Here is a 15,260-nt window from a genome sequence, read left to right as displayed (position 1 = left end):
TACTTTGGCCGACGGCCTTGCCGCAGTGGTATCACCGAAGTTAAGCGCTGTCGGTCTCGGCTAGAAAAAGACGGTCGTGTGAAACCCAGCTCGCGCTATTCGTCCACGAGACTCAGAGGGCCGTAGACACGGGTTCACAGGTAGATGCCGTGTTTCTTGACTTCCGCAAAGCCTTCGATACAGTTCCCCACAGTCGTTTAATGAACAAAGTAAGAGCATATGGACTATCAGACCAATTGTGTGATTGGATTGAGGAGTTCCTAGATAACAGGACGCAGCATGTCATTCTCAATGGAGAGAACTCTTCCGAAGTAAGAGTGATTTCAGGTGTGCCGCAGGGGAGTGTCATAGGACCGTTGCTATTCACAATATACATAAATGACCTTGTGGATGACATCGGAAGTTCACTGAGGCTTTTTGCAGATGATGCTGTGGTGTATCGAGAGGTTGTAACAATGGAAAATTGTACTGAAATGCAGGAGGATCTGCAGCGAATTGACGCATGGTGCAGGGAATGGCAATTGAATCTCAATGTAGTCAAGTGTAATGTGCTGCGAATACATAGAAAGATAGATCCCTTATCACTTAGCTACAAAATAGCAGGTCAGCAACTGGAAGCAGTTAATACCATAAATTATCTGGGAGTACGCATTAGGAGTGATTTAAAATGGAATGATCATATAATGTTGATCGTCGGTTAAGCAGATGCCAGACTGAGATTCATTGGAAGAATCCTAAGGAAATGCAATCCGAAAACAAAGGAAGTAGGTTACAGTACGCTTGTTCGCCCACTGCTTGAATACTGCTCAGCAGTGTGGGATCCATACCAGATAGGGTTGATAGAAGATATAGAGAAGATCCAACGGAGAGCAGCGCGCTTCGTTACAGGATCATTTAGTAATCGCGAAAGCGTTACGGAGATGATAGATAAACTCCAGTGGAAGACTCTGCAGGAGAGACGCTCAGTAGCTCGGTACGGGCTTTTGTCAAAGTTTCGAGAACATACCTTCACCGAAGAGTCAAGCAGTATATTGCTCCCTCCTACGTATATCTCGCGAAGAGACCATGAGGATAAAATCAGAGAGATTAGAGCCCACACAGAGGCATACCGACAATCCTTCTTTCCACGAACAATACGAGACTGGAATAGAAGGGAGAACCGATAGAGGTACTCAAGGTACCCTCCGCCACACACCGTCAGGTGGCTTGCGGAGTATGGATGTAGATGTAGATGTAGATGTAGATGTAGATGTAGTGCTTAGATGGGTGACCGTCCGGGCTACCGAGCGCCGTTGGCAAGTGGGGTGCTCTCAGCTCTAGTGAGGCAAACCGAGGAGCTACTTGAATGAGATGTGGCGCCTGCGGTCACGAAAACTGACAACGGCCGGGACAGCGGTGTGCTGACCACATGACCCCTCCACATCCACATCCAGTGACGCCACGACTGAGGATAACACGGCGGTCGGTCGGTATCGTTGGGCTTTCCGAGACCTGTTCGGATGGAGTTTAGATCATTACTTTGCCGCTTTACTATACAGGTAGTTTTATTGAGAGCCAGTTGTTGGAAAAACGCGTTAGTACTACGCCTGTGTAGTTCATGTCAAACCAATGGCACATTAATTGCTACAATGTGCAATTGCCTTGTATCTTATTTGCAAAACAGAACTTCAGTATCAAGTACAGTCAGTCTTAATAGTTAACTATCTTTATTAACAGTGCTAATACTTGTCACAACTTTGCCTAATTAGGCTGGCGACATTTCCTTCTACATAATTACAGTTTACTTTATTACTAATAGAACCACGGTTCGATTCCCGTTTGCTTTACTATTGCTTCCTTTCTATAGAAATCTTACGAGTGACGAAAAACAACCCAATACGTTTCCGTTACACTCAGTCACGGACAAAATTTAAAATCCTCTCAATAGAGTAACATTATCAGTGTATTGCTAAGTTTGTAGTAGTAGGTGGTATTGGTATATACTATTAAAGTTCCCAGAGCTTGCGTTCCTAGGAGAGCCAACAAATATATTGCTTCCTTCTACTCATATCTCGGCGAAAGACCATGAAGATAAAATTAGAGAGATTCGAGCCCGCACTGAGCCCTACCAGCCAGCATGGTTCCCAGGAACCATACGCGGCTGGGTTCAAAATGGTTCAAATGGCTCTGAGCACTGTGGGACTCAACATCTTAGGTCATAAGTCCCCTATAACTTAGAACTACTTAAACCTAACTAACCTAAGGACATCACACACACCCATGCCCGAGGCAGGATTCGAACCTGCGACCGTAGCAGTCCCGCGGTTCCGGACTGCAGCGCCAGAACCGCTAGACCACCGCGGCCGGCATACGCGGCTGGGACAGGAAAAGTGAGAAGTGACGGCAACATACAAAGAACCCTCCTCCACGCAGGTGACTTGCGGAGCAAAGATGTAGATGTAGATCTAGATGATTTTATCGAAAGCAAGCTGTCAGTCTTTGCACTACTTTGAAATTTTATCAAGTCCTGGCTGAATACTTCTGCAGCTTTTTCCACACAGTACTTAATCATCTGCGAAGTCTGAGACTGCTGTTGATATATTTTGTCAGGTCGTTAATATACAGGGTGTCTATAAATGTTGCGAAGTCTGAGACTGCTGTTGATGCATTTTGTCAGGTCGTTAATATACAGGGTGTCTATAAATGTTTACCCTGACTTCAAGATTAAATGTTTATTATATTTATGGTGTTAACGTCTGATCTTTTGTTATGGATCTACCACGAAACCCATGAAGTTTCTGTACAGCTGTGTCTCATTCAACACTTCCGCCACAAGGACCACTGTGTGAGCTGTATCGTGAAACGTTTACCTTTAAAGTCACTGACAGCTTCTCTCATTGATCTCATTACGCTCATTTTCGCTTCGTTCAGCTTTGGTAATACTGACAATAAACCAGAATTTCTCTTAGTTCTATGAGAGATCTTACTTCAGTATTCTGCTGTCTCAGTCATTTAAGGTTTTAGCTTTGCCGTCTTGACAGTTAAAAGCGTTTCCATCGACATAACTATATTTATGACAATATGCTGTCCGGAACCGCTCAATTGCCTGCAATACTGCACAAGTTATCGTTTTGAGCACTATATACGACAGAGTTTAAAAAAAAAAAAAAAAAACAGCCCTGAATTCCATTCACAAAGACTTTCGTGTCATAACTCGGCAGCTATAAAAATTGAAAATAACTTACTTAAGATAAAGTCAGATACACTGTCCACTGAGCTTAGGAAAACCAAAACTCAATATATTTATTCCTTCTGCTTATATTTTGTGCGGTATGTGTCAAATACTTCATCCTGTGTCAATCAAATGTTGATTCCTTCCGATGGAATCAAGTATGAAATTGATCAAGTACTTACGGCGTTTAACTAGTTGTAAATCATCACATATACAGCAGAACACGAAGAACAATTCTTCAGCTTCCTACATTATAAAATAAAACAAAAACTCACCACTTTCAGACTGCAGAAAGGCAACGAACAGTTAAATATCGTGAATGATAGCCACATATAAACACGTATGAAATCAACAGTTACGAATGTGTTCTAAAATGTAATTATTTAGTGTTTTGCTTAAAGCTGCTGTCTTTCCATGTAGTAAGTAGGTTCAGTAAGTTAGCGTTTATTAGTATGTTTCATGTGTCAGACTCGCTGTCTCTCACTATGATATGGAAGGAATCAGTTACTCCACAATTATAATACAATTTATTAGCAAAAAGTGTGGCAAATAGTGACCATTTACACGTTCGTTATTTGTATTAAACTTAAGCAACTTCTGTCTATCTCTATTTACCTCTGTCAGTCACGCACTCATTCACACACACATAGCGAAATTTTTGCATACTGTCATTTGTCGTTGATGTAATGTTTACGTTGTGTAACATCCTAAGGTTAATTTCTATGAGCTGTACGTACATCGTACTTCAATCACGAAATTAGCTTACTTTCTTCATTTTCTTATGTTGACACACTGTTTTCTTTCTTATATCGATGAAAAACAGCTCTGTTAGTAATGACTGACATTGTCAGGAATGGAAAAGTGGTCTTTATGTGGTTTATTAAAATTTATTTTCTTTACAAAAATCTTGTGATGAGTAGGTTACATTTGTACAAAACAACTAAAATGAGATGACTAGCTAGTTTCGGTTGTAAACGACATCCATCTTCAGATCGGCAAAGAAGCAAAAAAACAAAAATACAGAAAATTGTAGTAGAAAATCTCTCAACAAGTTGAATATACAAGATAAAAATGTTTGATGGAGGCACAAAATACGAGGATATACCCTACTACTCTGGTAAAAAATGACGTAGCATCGTAGGCGAAAACAGTCATATAGAAAAATGAACCTATATAGCAGTTGACTATATAGTATTGCTCAACAAAAATTTTAGGCTATCAAGCGTACACAAAATGTGGTTTGAACACGAACTGGATATACCAGTAGTGATCATCGTGCTGTGGCATGCACTCGTATAGATAGATACATGAACAAGGGGAAAAAAATTGGACTGCAACAGCAAGGTAGGTCCAAGCTGTGCATTCTGGAAATACACAAAAACAAACAAATGTCTTAGCAACAAAAATTTTTGCCATACTAAACAACCTAAAAATTTTTTAAAGTAACTACAGGAAACGACATGGCAAAGTTAAGAAATTGTCATTCGACATAGGAAGTGAACATGTCACATATGGAACAAATATCCTATAAAACAGTCATTTGAAAATACGTGAGGTTCCTGTGTTACAACGAAAAATTTATCAATTTACCACAGTCTTACGAGACAGAGGTTGAACAATCAGTAGAAATCGCACCAATCATTAACCTGAAACTGCATGAAATGCAAGATGACCGGAAAAAAGGCATTTATGCAACGGCACAAAAACTAAGAGGGGTTTAGAAAATGTATCAATCAGAATTTAGTAAACAGTCCAAAATGCGACTTTCATATTACGAGGTGGTTGACAAAGTAGGCATTAATCATAAAATATAAAATAGCCATTGTTACATAATGTACCTCAGTAACGAAATACACTGTTAACATAAAAGAAGCCTTGGCGAGAAAAAAGGTAATGATGAAAGTGAACCACTTCTTGAGACGTAGAAGCGATTCTGACTGCAAATCTACATACAGAGGGCAGCTAGATGGCTAATGGGGCTGTGTAGTCACTTAGCCCAAGGGACGGAAATACTGAGGTCTAAACTAGCCGAGAGCAGAAACAGTTCAATAAAACTTACTTTAATTAGTATTTTTGATGATTTGCTATTTACTGCTTGTAATATTAGGTCTCATTTTGGACTATTTACTATAGTTAATTTGCTACAGGTATTGAATTCCTCTCAGTTCTTGTGCCGTTGCATAAAAGCCTTTTTTTCGCTCGACTTACCTTTCATACAGTTACAAGTTAATGATTGACGTGATTTTTACTGATACAGCTAGTTAGTTCAACGGGCATATCGTAAGAATACGGTTTTTTGTTAACCTTTTCAATGTAATACTGGAAACCTGTATTTCGAAATGTCTGTTTTATAGGATATTTATTACAAACGTGACATATTAAACTTTTGCTATGAATGTTTCTAGAATATCTAGTGTGCAAAGACATGTGGCTGAGATATTTGTTTGTTTTTGTGTATTTCTGCAGCTGTACATCCAAACTCAGTCTTGCTGTTGCTTTTCAAAAAATTTTTCTTATTCATGTTGATTTCTTTACGAAGGCATGTCACATCATGATCATTACTACTGGTATACCCAGTTCGTGTTCAACCCGCGAGTTGTATATGCATGGCATGTTAATTTAAAAGTATAAATTTTTGTCCAGCAACACTGTAAAGGCGACTGTGGTGTAGGTTCATTTTTATATATGATGGTTTTCACCTATGGTAAACCATTTTTTAGCAGAGTAGTAGGATACACTCTGGCATCTTCTACTTTCTGCAGATATTTTTCTCTTGTTAAGAGAATTTTCTAAGGCGATTTTCTGTATGTTTCTTCCGTATCTAAAGATGGTTGTCATTTAAAATCGAAACTAGGTAGTCTTCTTATTTTAATTGTTTTATGTTAATGCAGACTAAGTATTCAAAAATTTTTGTAAATTTTTTAGAAGTTTAGCTCTGTGTAAGATATCCAATAAGCACGATGAATCACTTGCTAATGATTAGCGAAAATGCGTCGGTAATTTCTCCACTTGTGTCACGAAAAACTTAAATTATATAAAAATAGGTGTGCATAAAACTAAGTTATGGATTTGTGAGTGAGCACCATAATTTCCAGAAAATAACTTGAAAATTAGCAAAACTGTTACATAAAAACAGATGATGAAAATTTCAGCAACTTACCGAGAAAGTTCTTGTGCAATCAACTATTTCAGCAGCAAGTTCCTCCTGCTTCTTCAGATCTGGCTCCATATTTTCCAGTTTGAAGGAAAAAACTGTGGCGTGGATAGTGCGTAATGTGGTCAGTATGAGCCAGACGGACAGGTCTCTTTCTGCACCATTCGATTCCGCCAGCTTTTCGCACAGGAAGCTCGCTTCTGCGTTGAACGTGTCCATGAATTTCTCCAGCTCCTGTCAAGAAGGAAAAATCGTGGTTTGGAGATTTTTAAACAAGTACTGATTCTTTTTAATAATCAATAGAAAATGGCATTCTAGTTTCCCGATTATTCAAAAATTCTATGATTGTACGTAATTAATCAATTGTTTACCCGTGTTTGCCACTAGAATTAAGTTTATGTGGTGTGGCTGGCACAACAATGCAGTTTTAAATAAATTTGTTTTTGGCAGGGCTCCGCCTTGTGCATAACTCAGTTTTCTCTTTTTTCTATTTCTCAGACTTGTTTTGCTGGAATTCCAACATCATCAGTGGAATTTAATTTTCTTTCTATTAAAATCAGGAAAAAATGCTCTATCATCTGCACCATTTTATATATCCCTACACTGCCTGAATTTATTATTGGTTATTAAATCGTGGTAAAAAAATTATTTCAATAACTTTGAGTAGAAAAAATGAATTATAACTTTTAAGATTCCTTAAATTTTCATTTATTATTGCATTAGGGTACAAAACGAAGAAAGCGCGGAAACGTTACATCATGCAGTGAGACTAATATTTGACGCAGTGTGACATGAAATAGGTTAGATTAGCACCATTTAACAAACTGTACAATCAATATTTCATAGGTTCTAAGATATAATTCAGCACAATACAGAAAAATAGTCATATTTTTGCAAAACTGTCAGTCACCATGAAATGTCTAGAAACAACATGACACTGTAAAAAAGGACCGTTATTCAATGTGATAAATTTTGAAGCAAACGGTGTTCTTCTTCAGAGACAGAGCTACTCCACACATTTCACACTGGACTACCGTAAACGCCTTGTAGTTGGCACGCTTACAGCGTTGACACTTTTCCATCACTTTTGGTCAATGACCAACTCTATCTCTCCATACATTAAAAGCTGGATGAGCTGCAATAGGAGACCTTTTCACTTCATTCTGAGGACTGGATGTTGGTCTACCTCGCTTTCCTTGTGTCCCTCCCACTTAGCAGAGACTTCTCCCAACGGCCATCCGAAATTTAGACAATTTCAGTGTTTTTAAACCTGTGTTTTGCTTTGCAAAACGCTTGTAGAGAACCCAGGAATTGATGGTTGCAACATCTATCAGATGATAAAACAGTCTAAAATACCATTTTTTGCTCCTCATTACAATTTTGTAGCGTCCAAGCAGACTATCATGAAGGTTCACACCCCCCCCCCCCCCCCATATGTTTGTTACATTCCTGTATCACATAAGGAACACTTATCACTTCCCTCTGTTCCTTCTTGTGATTGTACCTTTCGGCTGCACACCTCATTAGTTCCCCTGCATACGTCGACAGTAATGTGACACATTTACTGTCGTTCCACACTACAGCGGATACATCTGTTCCACTTATGTTTGTCACATACTCCACAGATGTTCCCCTTAACATCTTTCGCAAATCATCGTCCGTTGGAAGTTTACAGTCTGGAATTCTGTTTCTCCTAACAGTTCCCAGAGACAAAATTCCTTGAGAAGCCAAGTATGTCATTAGAGGTAAGGATGTGTATTAGTTGTAAAAGTTCAACTTATGACCCACATTCTTTGCAGATCGTCCTAATCTGACAACCACATTGCTACTGGCACCCAAGTCCAGTTAATCTTGCAAAGTGTGCTGGAACATTTTCCCGTCCAGTATAAATCGCAAAATCATAAGTCAATATACCACACAAATGAAAATTTTGTAGCCCCATTTGTGTGGCTTATCTGGCATGTATTGCTTTAGATGGTGCCTTGAATTTGCTGCACACATCTGCTCATCTAGTGCAAGATTCTCTTCAAGCGGTATTGTGAAAAACTGCTTCTTTAGTGACTCAATGACTGGACGAATTTTATGCAGCTTATCACAATTTGGCTGATCATGAGAAATTCCCTTGGTGTTGTCTTTGAGATGCAAAAACTGCCTCAATTTCTCAAATTTATTCGCTGACATTGTTTCACGTATCACAGATAACCCCACGGCTGGGTTTCAATACAGTATACTGGTTCTTGCTGACATGACTGATCATATGATACAAATTCCTATGAATTTTGAAAGATCTTCAGAGTTTTGATTAGATTAGGTTAGATTAGTTTTTCATTCCATAGATCCGTGCTGAGGAGATCCTCGTGGATGTGGAACATGTCAATTTTTTTTAAAGCTGAAATAACAATATTAATATTATCAATATATACATCATTTGCTTCTATTAAAAAATTCGTCAATGGAGTAGAGGGAGTTGGCCTCTAGTAAGTCTTTCAGGCTTCTTTTAAACTGATCTTTGTTTGTAACTACATTTTTTATGTTTGCTGGCAAATTATTGAAGATGAGTGTTCCTGAGTAGTGGACCCCTTTTTGAACTAAAGTAAGTGTTTTTAAGTCCTTGTGCAGATCATTTTTGTTCCTGGTATTGTATGTATGAACTGAGCTGTTTGTTGGAAAAAGAGATATATTATTTAGGACAAATTTCATTAAGGAATAAATATACTGAGAGGCAGTAGTTAGTATACCCAGTTCTTTGAAGAGGTTTCTACATGATGTCCGTGAATTTACTCCACAAATAATACATATTACACACTTCTGGACTCTGAAAACTTTTGTTTGACTTGAAGAGTTACCCCAAAATATTATACCATATGACATTATGGAATGAAGGTAGGCAAAGTATGCAAGCTTTTTCATTTTTATGTCGCCTATGTCAGCTAACACTCGAATTGCAAATACAGATTTGTTAAGGCATTTCTGCAGTTCTGTGGTGTGCTCCTCCCAACTGAATTTATTATCAAGTTGTAATCCCAGGAATTTAAGACTGTCAACCTCTTCTATCTGGTCTTCTTCATACTTTATGCATATGCTGGGTGGAAACCTCTTACAGGTTCTGAATTGCATATAGTGAGTCTTTTCGAAGTTTAATGTCAGTGACTTGGCTTTAAACCATTTGTTAATATCCATGAAAATATCATTAGCAGATCTTTCTAGAACTACATTCTTCATACTATGTATTGCAATAGTAGTGTCATCTGCAAACAAAACGAACTCTGCTTCTGGCAGTTTAACTGATGAGAGATCATTAATGTACACAAGAAAAAGCAATGGCCTTAAGATGGATCCTTTTGGGACACTACATGTAATTTCTTCCCATTCTGATGATGACTGATGACTTAATTCACTACTCCCTTGCACTGACATCCTTTGTTTCCCGTTCGTGAGGTATGACTTGAACCATTTTGCAGCACTGCCAGTGACACCATAGAATTCTAATTTATTTAAAAGGATGTTGTGGTTCACACAATCAAATGCCTTTGACAAATCACAGAAAATACCTGCTGCTTGTAATTTGTTATTTAATGCATTAAGTACATTTTCACTGTAGGTGTAAATAGCCTTCTGGATATCAGAACCCTTCAGAAATCCAAACTGTCTTCTTGATAATATGTTGTTTGTGGTCAGATGGTTGAGAAGTTGCCTGTACATTGCTTTTTCTAAAATTTTTGAGAATGCTGGAAAAAGTGAAATCGGTCTGTAGTTTGATGGTATCTCTTTATCCCCTTTCTTGAATAGAGGCTTAACATCTACATATTTTAGCCAGTCAGGAAATGTCCCAGTTATAATTGACTGGTTACACAAGTAACTTAGAATTGTACTAAACTCACAAGAACATGCCTTAATTAACTTTGTTGATGTTTCATTGTAACCACTAGAATGCTTTATTTTTAAAGATTTTATTGTGAAAGTTATTTCTTTTGGTGAAGTGAGTGAAATATTCATGTACCTGAAGCTATTTGTAAACGCTACTTTCAGATATTCAAGGGCATTATTTACTGATCCTGACAATCCCATTCTATCAGTAATGGATATAAAGTTCTTGTTAAATAGATTTGCCACACTATGCCCATCAGTTACTAATGCGTCATCTACCATTAATGCTATTTGCTCCTGTTCCTTTCTGGTTCTACCGTCTCCTCTTTCACTATATCCCATATTGTTTTTATTTTTTCACTGACATTGTTATCTTCTCCTTGTAGTCATTTGTTTATATGTCTGAATTACTTTTTTTAATATTTTACAGTATTTCTTGTATTTAGCTAAATCATCAGCATTGGAGCTATTCTTGGTCGACAGATACATTTTCCTTTTTGTCTTACAGGAAATCTTTATTCCTTGTGTAATCCATGGTTTTATTATAGACTTCTGTTTAATTTGAGTAACTTTTAGAGGAAAACAGTTTTCAAACATGGTACTAATATTGTTCATGAATGTGTTATATTTTTCATTCACATCATGAGCACTATAAACATCTTTCCAGTTCATATCTTTGAGCGGTTTTCTAAAACACTCAATTTTTGGTTGATTGAACACTCTCCTGTACTCAGATTTAGCAGTCTTGATAATCTGCTTAGAATTTACATCTAAAACAAAGAGCTGCATGTCATGATCTGATAGTCCATTTATTACAGGTTTTATGTTATGATTTTGTTCCTTTGATTTGGCTATAAAAATGTAATCAATGGCTGTCCTTGATGTTTTAGTGATCCTAGTTGTAAAGTTTACAGTGTGAGTTAGATTGAAAGACAACATTATTAACTGCAGTAAATGTTTACTGGAAGATTGCATTAGAAAATCTGTATTAAAGTCACGAACAATCAAAATGTCTTTGCTTCTTCCTGTTAAATAACCCAAAAGAGATTCTAGATGATTTATGAATAGATTATAATTTCCTGCAGGTGCTCGGTAAATAGTTACTATTATATAGGATCTGTTATGGAACTCTACTTCTGTTGCACATGCTTCTAGGTGGTGCTCTAAACAGAATTTATTAATGTCAATGTTCTAGAATTTATTGCAGTTTTTAATAAATGTGGCAACTCCTCCTCCATCCCTGTCTACTCTGCAGAAGTAAGAAGCTAGCTTAAATCTCGAAATGTCTAACATATCTATACCAGTGGTCACTTGATGTTCAGAGAGGCAGATTATGTCAATTTGGTTAGATGAATTCATTTCATCAATACAAATGAGTAGTTCATCAACTTCATTTCTGAGTCCCAAAATGTTCTGGTGTAATAAAGATAACTGACACTGCATACTAATGGGATTATAACTGCTTTGGCGAAGATGAACTGGCAGTTTCTCATTACTTTGTGTTAAACATTGTTTAAATGGAGGCTGTATGCTAAAATCTGACTCCCGTTCATCTGTTTTCTGAAACTGAGTGCGTCTGCCAATCTCTCTTAAAACTCGTTTTCTTTCCCCCTTCCCTGTCCTAAAAAAAGCATCCCTCTGACGTCTGATCTTTTACCACTTGTGACGGTGTCCCCCCTTAAGATTTCTGCAATCAACCCAGACAGTTTTCCCTTCCCCTTCCTACTGAGGTGAAGGCCATGGCTAGTGTAGTCCCACCTATCGATAGCATCCACAGGAATCAAACCAATATGGGACCCTATATCTGTCCCAAGCAGCCACTCCAACTCCAAGATCATCCTCACGACGGAAGAGTTCAAATGAGGCCGATCATAGCGTCTCAACACAGACACAAATCCCACTCGTATGCTTCGTTGCTGGTGCTATCTATGGAATATTCAGAGTCTCTGTCAATGCTGTTTCCCGGACGACCCACTGTAACCACGGCATCCTCCTTTGTGAAATCCTTGCATAAAGAACCTACATCCTCTGTTACCTGACCCAGATCTGCACTAGGCTTGAAAATGTTTGTGACCTGGTACTCTGCAGCAGTTGGCTAACACCTCTGTCATGGGAGCTACCTAACAACAGAACTTTCTTTCTCTTTACAAATTTCCCTACTTTTTTCAAGTCCTTGAAAGCTTGTTGTGCCCTTCATGCAGCTTCAGCTACATGAGGCTCATCTGATTCTGACTGAGGCAACAGGTCAAATCTATTTTCAAGATTTATGACAAAGCTGTCTGATGCTCGCCTTTGCCTGTTCCCCCTATTACCTGTTGCCACTTCCCACCTCTGTTCACCCTTCTCCCTCTTCAACCTGTCCAGATCCTCCCTTGCTTTGTCTAAGTCAGCTCGAAGAGCTGAAATTTTCCCTTCCTGTTCGAGTATATTCCTATCTCTACTGCAGATCCTACAATACCGCTGGTGAGCCTCATTTATGTACCCATTTCCCACGCCACTACATTCGCCCCAATGAAAGAAACTGCAGCACCCATCACACCACACCCCGGAACTAACGATCCTACGGCATGTCACACATTTCTCACTCATGGTAAAAACAGAAATCGTATAAACTGACTTAAATACTGACTAAAACGTAAACAAAGGACCCTAGAAACTATTCAGGCAGATATAAATAAATTGAAAGAGTACCGAATAAAAAAAACTGGTGATTACATATAAGTCACTGTTTAGTTACGATACGCGCCCGTGAAATTAAGCCTAAAACCCGTGCTATAGGCGCGAGAAGGAAAATAAACTTCTTACCCCTTTTAATCCTCTTTAACACTTCACTAACGCTTTCACTAAAGTAACAACACTTATATTTATACCAACTGGAAATGTTTACCTATAAGTTTGTAACAATAATGTACCTATAATAATTTTTTTCTTTATGCATTTAGATAAATGTTTCTGTCTGAATTTATGTAAAATAATGTAAATATTATTTTGGATTTTTTTTCCTTTTCGTGTCGTGTTAAAGAAACTGTACGCAACTTTTGAAATGAATGTCATTACTTATGTTAGATTTTAAGCAATTTGATAACCAAAGGAAAGTGTATTTAATGTTAAAACTATTGTATAATGTTTAAATTGTAATTTAAACACTTGGTCCATACATAGGTAATGCATTAGAATATGTGTAGTAGAAAACCTGTGGTGAATACCCTACCTGTAGGGGCGCGGGGAAAGGTGGATGCAGGCGAGCGCGGGAAAACGCACACTGGCGCGGTTCGGCACAACGGGCTCAGTAAAACAGTCGGAGTTGGGCATCGGTCAGAGGAACATGTACTGTACCGAGGAGGCTATCTAGGAAAAGTGGATTCCATTGAGCCTCGGATGGGCCGATTCCGACGACTACTTGGCATGACTATATTCTCAGGCACAAAAGTGGAAAGATTACGACGCCAAGAAGAATGAAAGTGCCGAGACTGGGAGAGCCTTAGCCGTGCTTGTATGTGTGCTGTGCTGCCCGCTATCTCGCTGCCCGCCATCCGCCGCAACGACGTGCACAGGTCAAACATTTATTTCATCTTTAGAAGTGTATTTGTGTGGACCAGTGTCGAAACTGTTTTGACTGTTCAATAATAACGTGACTTTTACCAGAATTGCTTTGGCCGTCACTTACCCCTATCATTGACCTAGACAGGGTCCTTACCACATATTGTGCAACCCGAGTATCCTGAATTGAAAGTTTACAGTTAGTAATAAATCATCTGCAGACTAATCTATGCTATAAAGACGTTTAAATTCATGTTTGTTGACGCAGATGTTTGACGCAGATGTTAGTAAAGAACAACAGTGTGATTAAATTGAAAGATAAATTTTGAATTGAGCTAGCAATGTTATTTAATTCATTTGAGACTGAAAGAATGTTAGTCAATTACTCCAGAAGCGTGACAAAAGAATAGCAATCCATAGATTGATAATTTTGAGTGTTAATGTACCTTCAGGACTTACTAGTTTCAGCATAACGACCGTAACAGTTTCAGGACCCCCCCTCCCTTTCTCTTGCCTATTCTTGCACATTTTGAAGTATACTGATCAGAATTGAATAGTAAAATTAATTTCTATATTGAACCTAAGTGTATTAGTGTTTTTTCCAATTTTAATAGTGACATTGTATATGTGTTTTCAAAATTGCTGATTCTAGGGTAATCTATGCCCGATTTCAGTCTGATCAATATACAAAGTGCAGCTCGTAGTAATCATTGCTGTGTGGTGTTGTGTAATTTTAGCTCGTACAAATTAGTACAAAAGAAGAAAACCTTAGTTCAGTAGATTCTTTCTGGTTCTAAATTTTGCTATAAAACGCAACATTACTACGTGTTGTTATGCTTGTACATGCACATACTTGTACAAGGAAAAACTCACTCAATGCCTAATTAGGCTGGCGACCGTATTATTAATCATTGGTAGTATCTACTGTGTACTTCTTGTCCATGCGAACGCGTAATTATACTTTACATTTGCTTGACGCATCGCTGTAGTTACTGACTGAATATAAGTCCGAATTGCTTCCATTAGGTACACGCGGTCAACTTATGTACTAAATCCTTGTTTACAAGGTGAAGCCCGTGAACTTATTACAGTACAGGCTTTATTGAGCTAACGCACGTCCGACAGGGCGGTAGTGTTACAAGTTTAATTCACTGCTTACTTACGATTCGAGCGCGTGAAATTAGGCCTAGGATTCGTGCTACAGGGGCGAGAAGAAAAATACGATTCTTACCCCGATTAATATTATTTTATACTTCACTAACACTTCCACTAATTTAACAACACTTAGATTATATTTATAACAACTGTAGACGTTTAAAAACAGCTTAATAACAACGCTTTTTATAATAATTTATTGCAGCAAATACTCGAAGAGTCCGCGTCGGCGCAGTGTTGCCAATTTTGCCTTCAAGAAATGCCCGTTCGAATTGTAAATATTTGGCACAACGCTCGGCTGCCTCGGTTGCCCACAAAAGTACATCGCCTTGT

General features: G+C 38.2%; 1 protein-coding gene across 1 annotated transcript in view; it reads right to left on the bottom strand.

Annotated features, from left to right (window-relative positions):
- Window positions 1-15,260, bottom strand: part of LOC126176872 (cytochrome P450 4C1-like) — a 292,368-nt gene that overhangs the window by 180,565 nt on the left and 96,543 nt on the right. The window contains exon 3 of the mRNA XM_049924065.1: window positions 6,372-6,599. Coding sequence (XP_049780022.1) covers window positions 6,372-6,599 — 228 coding nt within the window. The remainder of the gene's footprint in view (window positions 1-6,371; window positions 6,600-15,260) is intronic.

This window comes from Schistocerca cancellata, chromosome 3 (assembly GCF_023864275.1).
Source record: "Schistocerca cancellata isolate TAMUIC-IGC-003103 chromosome 3, iqSchCanc2.1, whole genome shotgun sequence".
Taxonomy (NCBI): Eukaryota; Metazoa; Arthropoda; class Insecta; order Orthoptera; family Acrididae; genus Schistocerca; species Schistocerca cancellata.
This window is presented reverse-complemented; position numbering and strand designations above follow the sequence as displayed.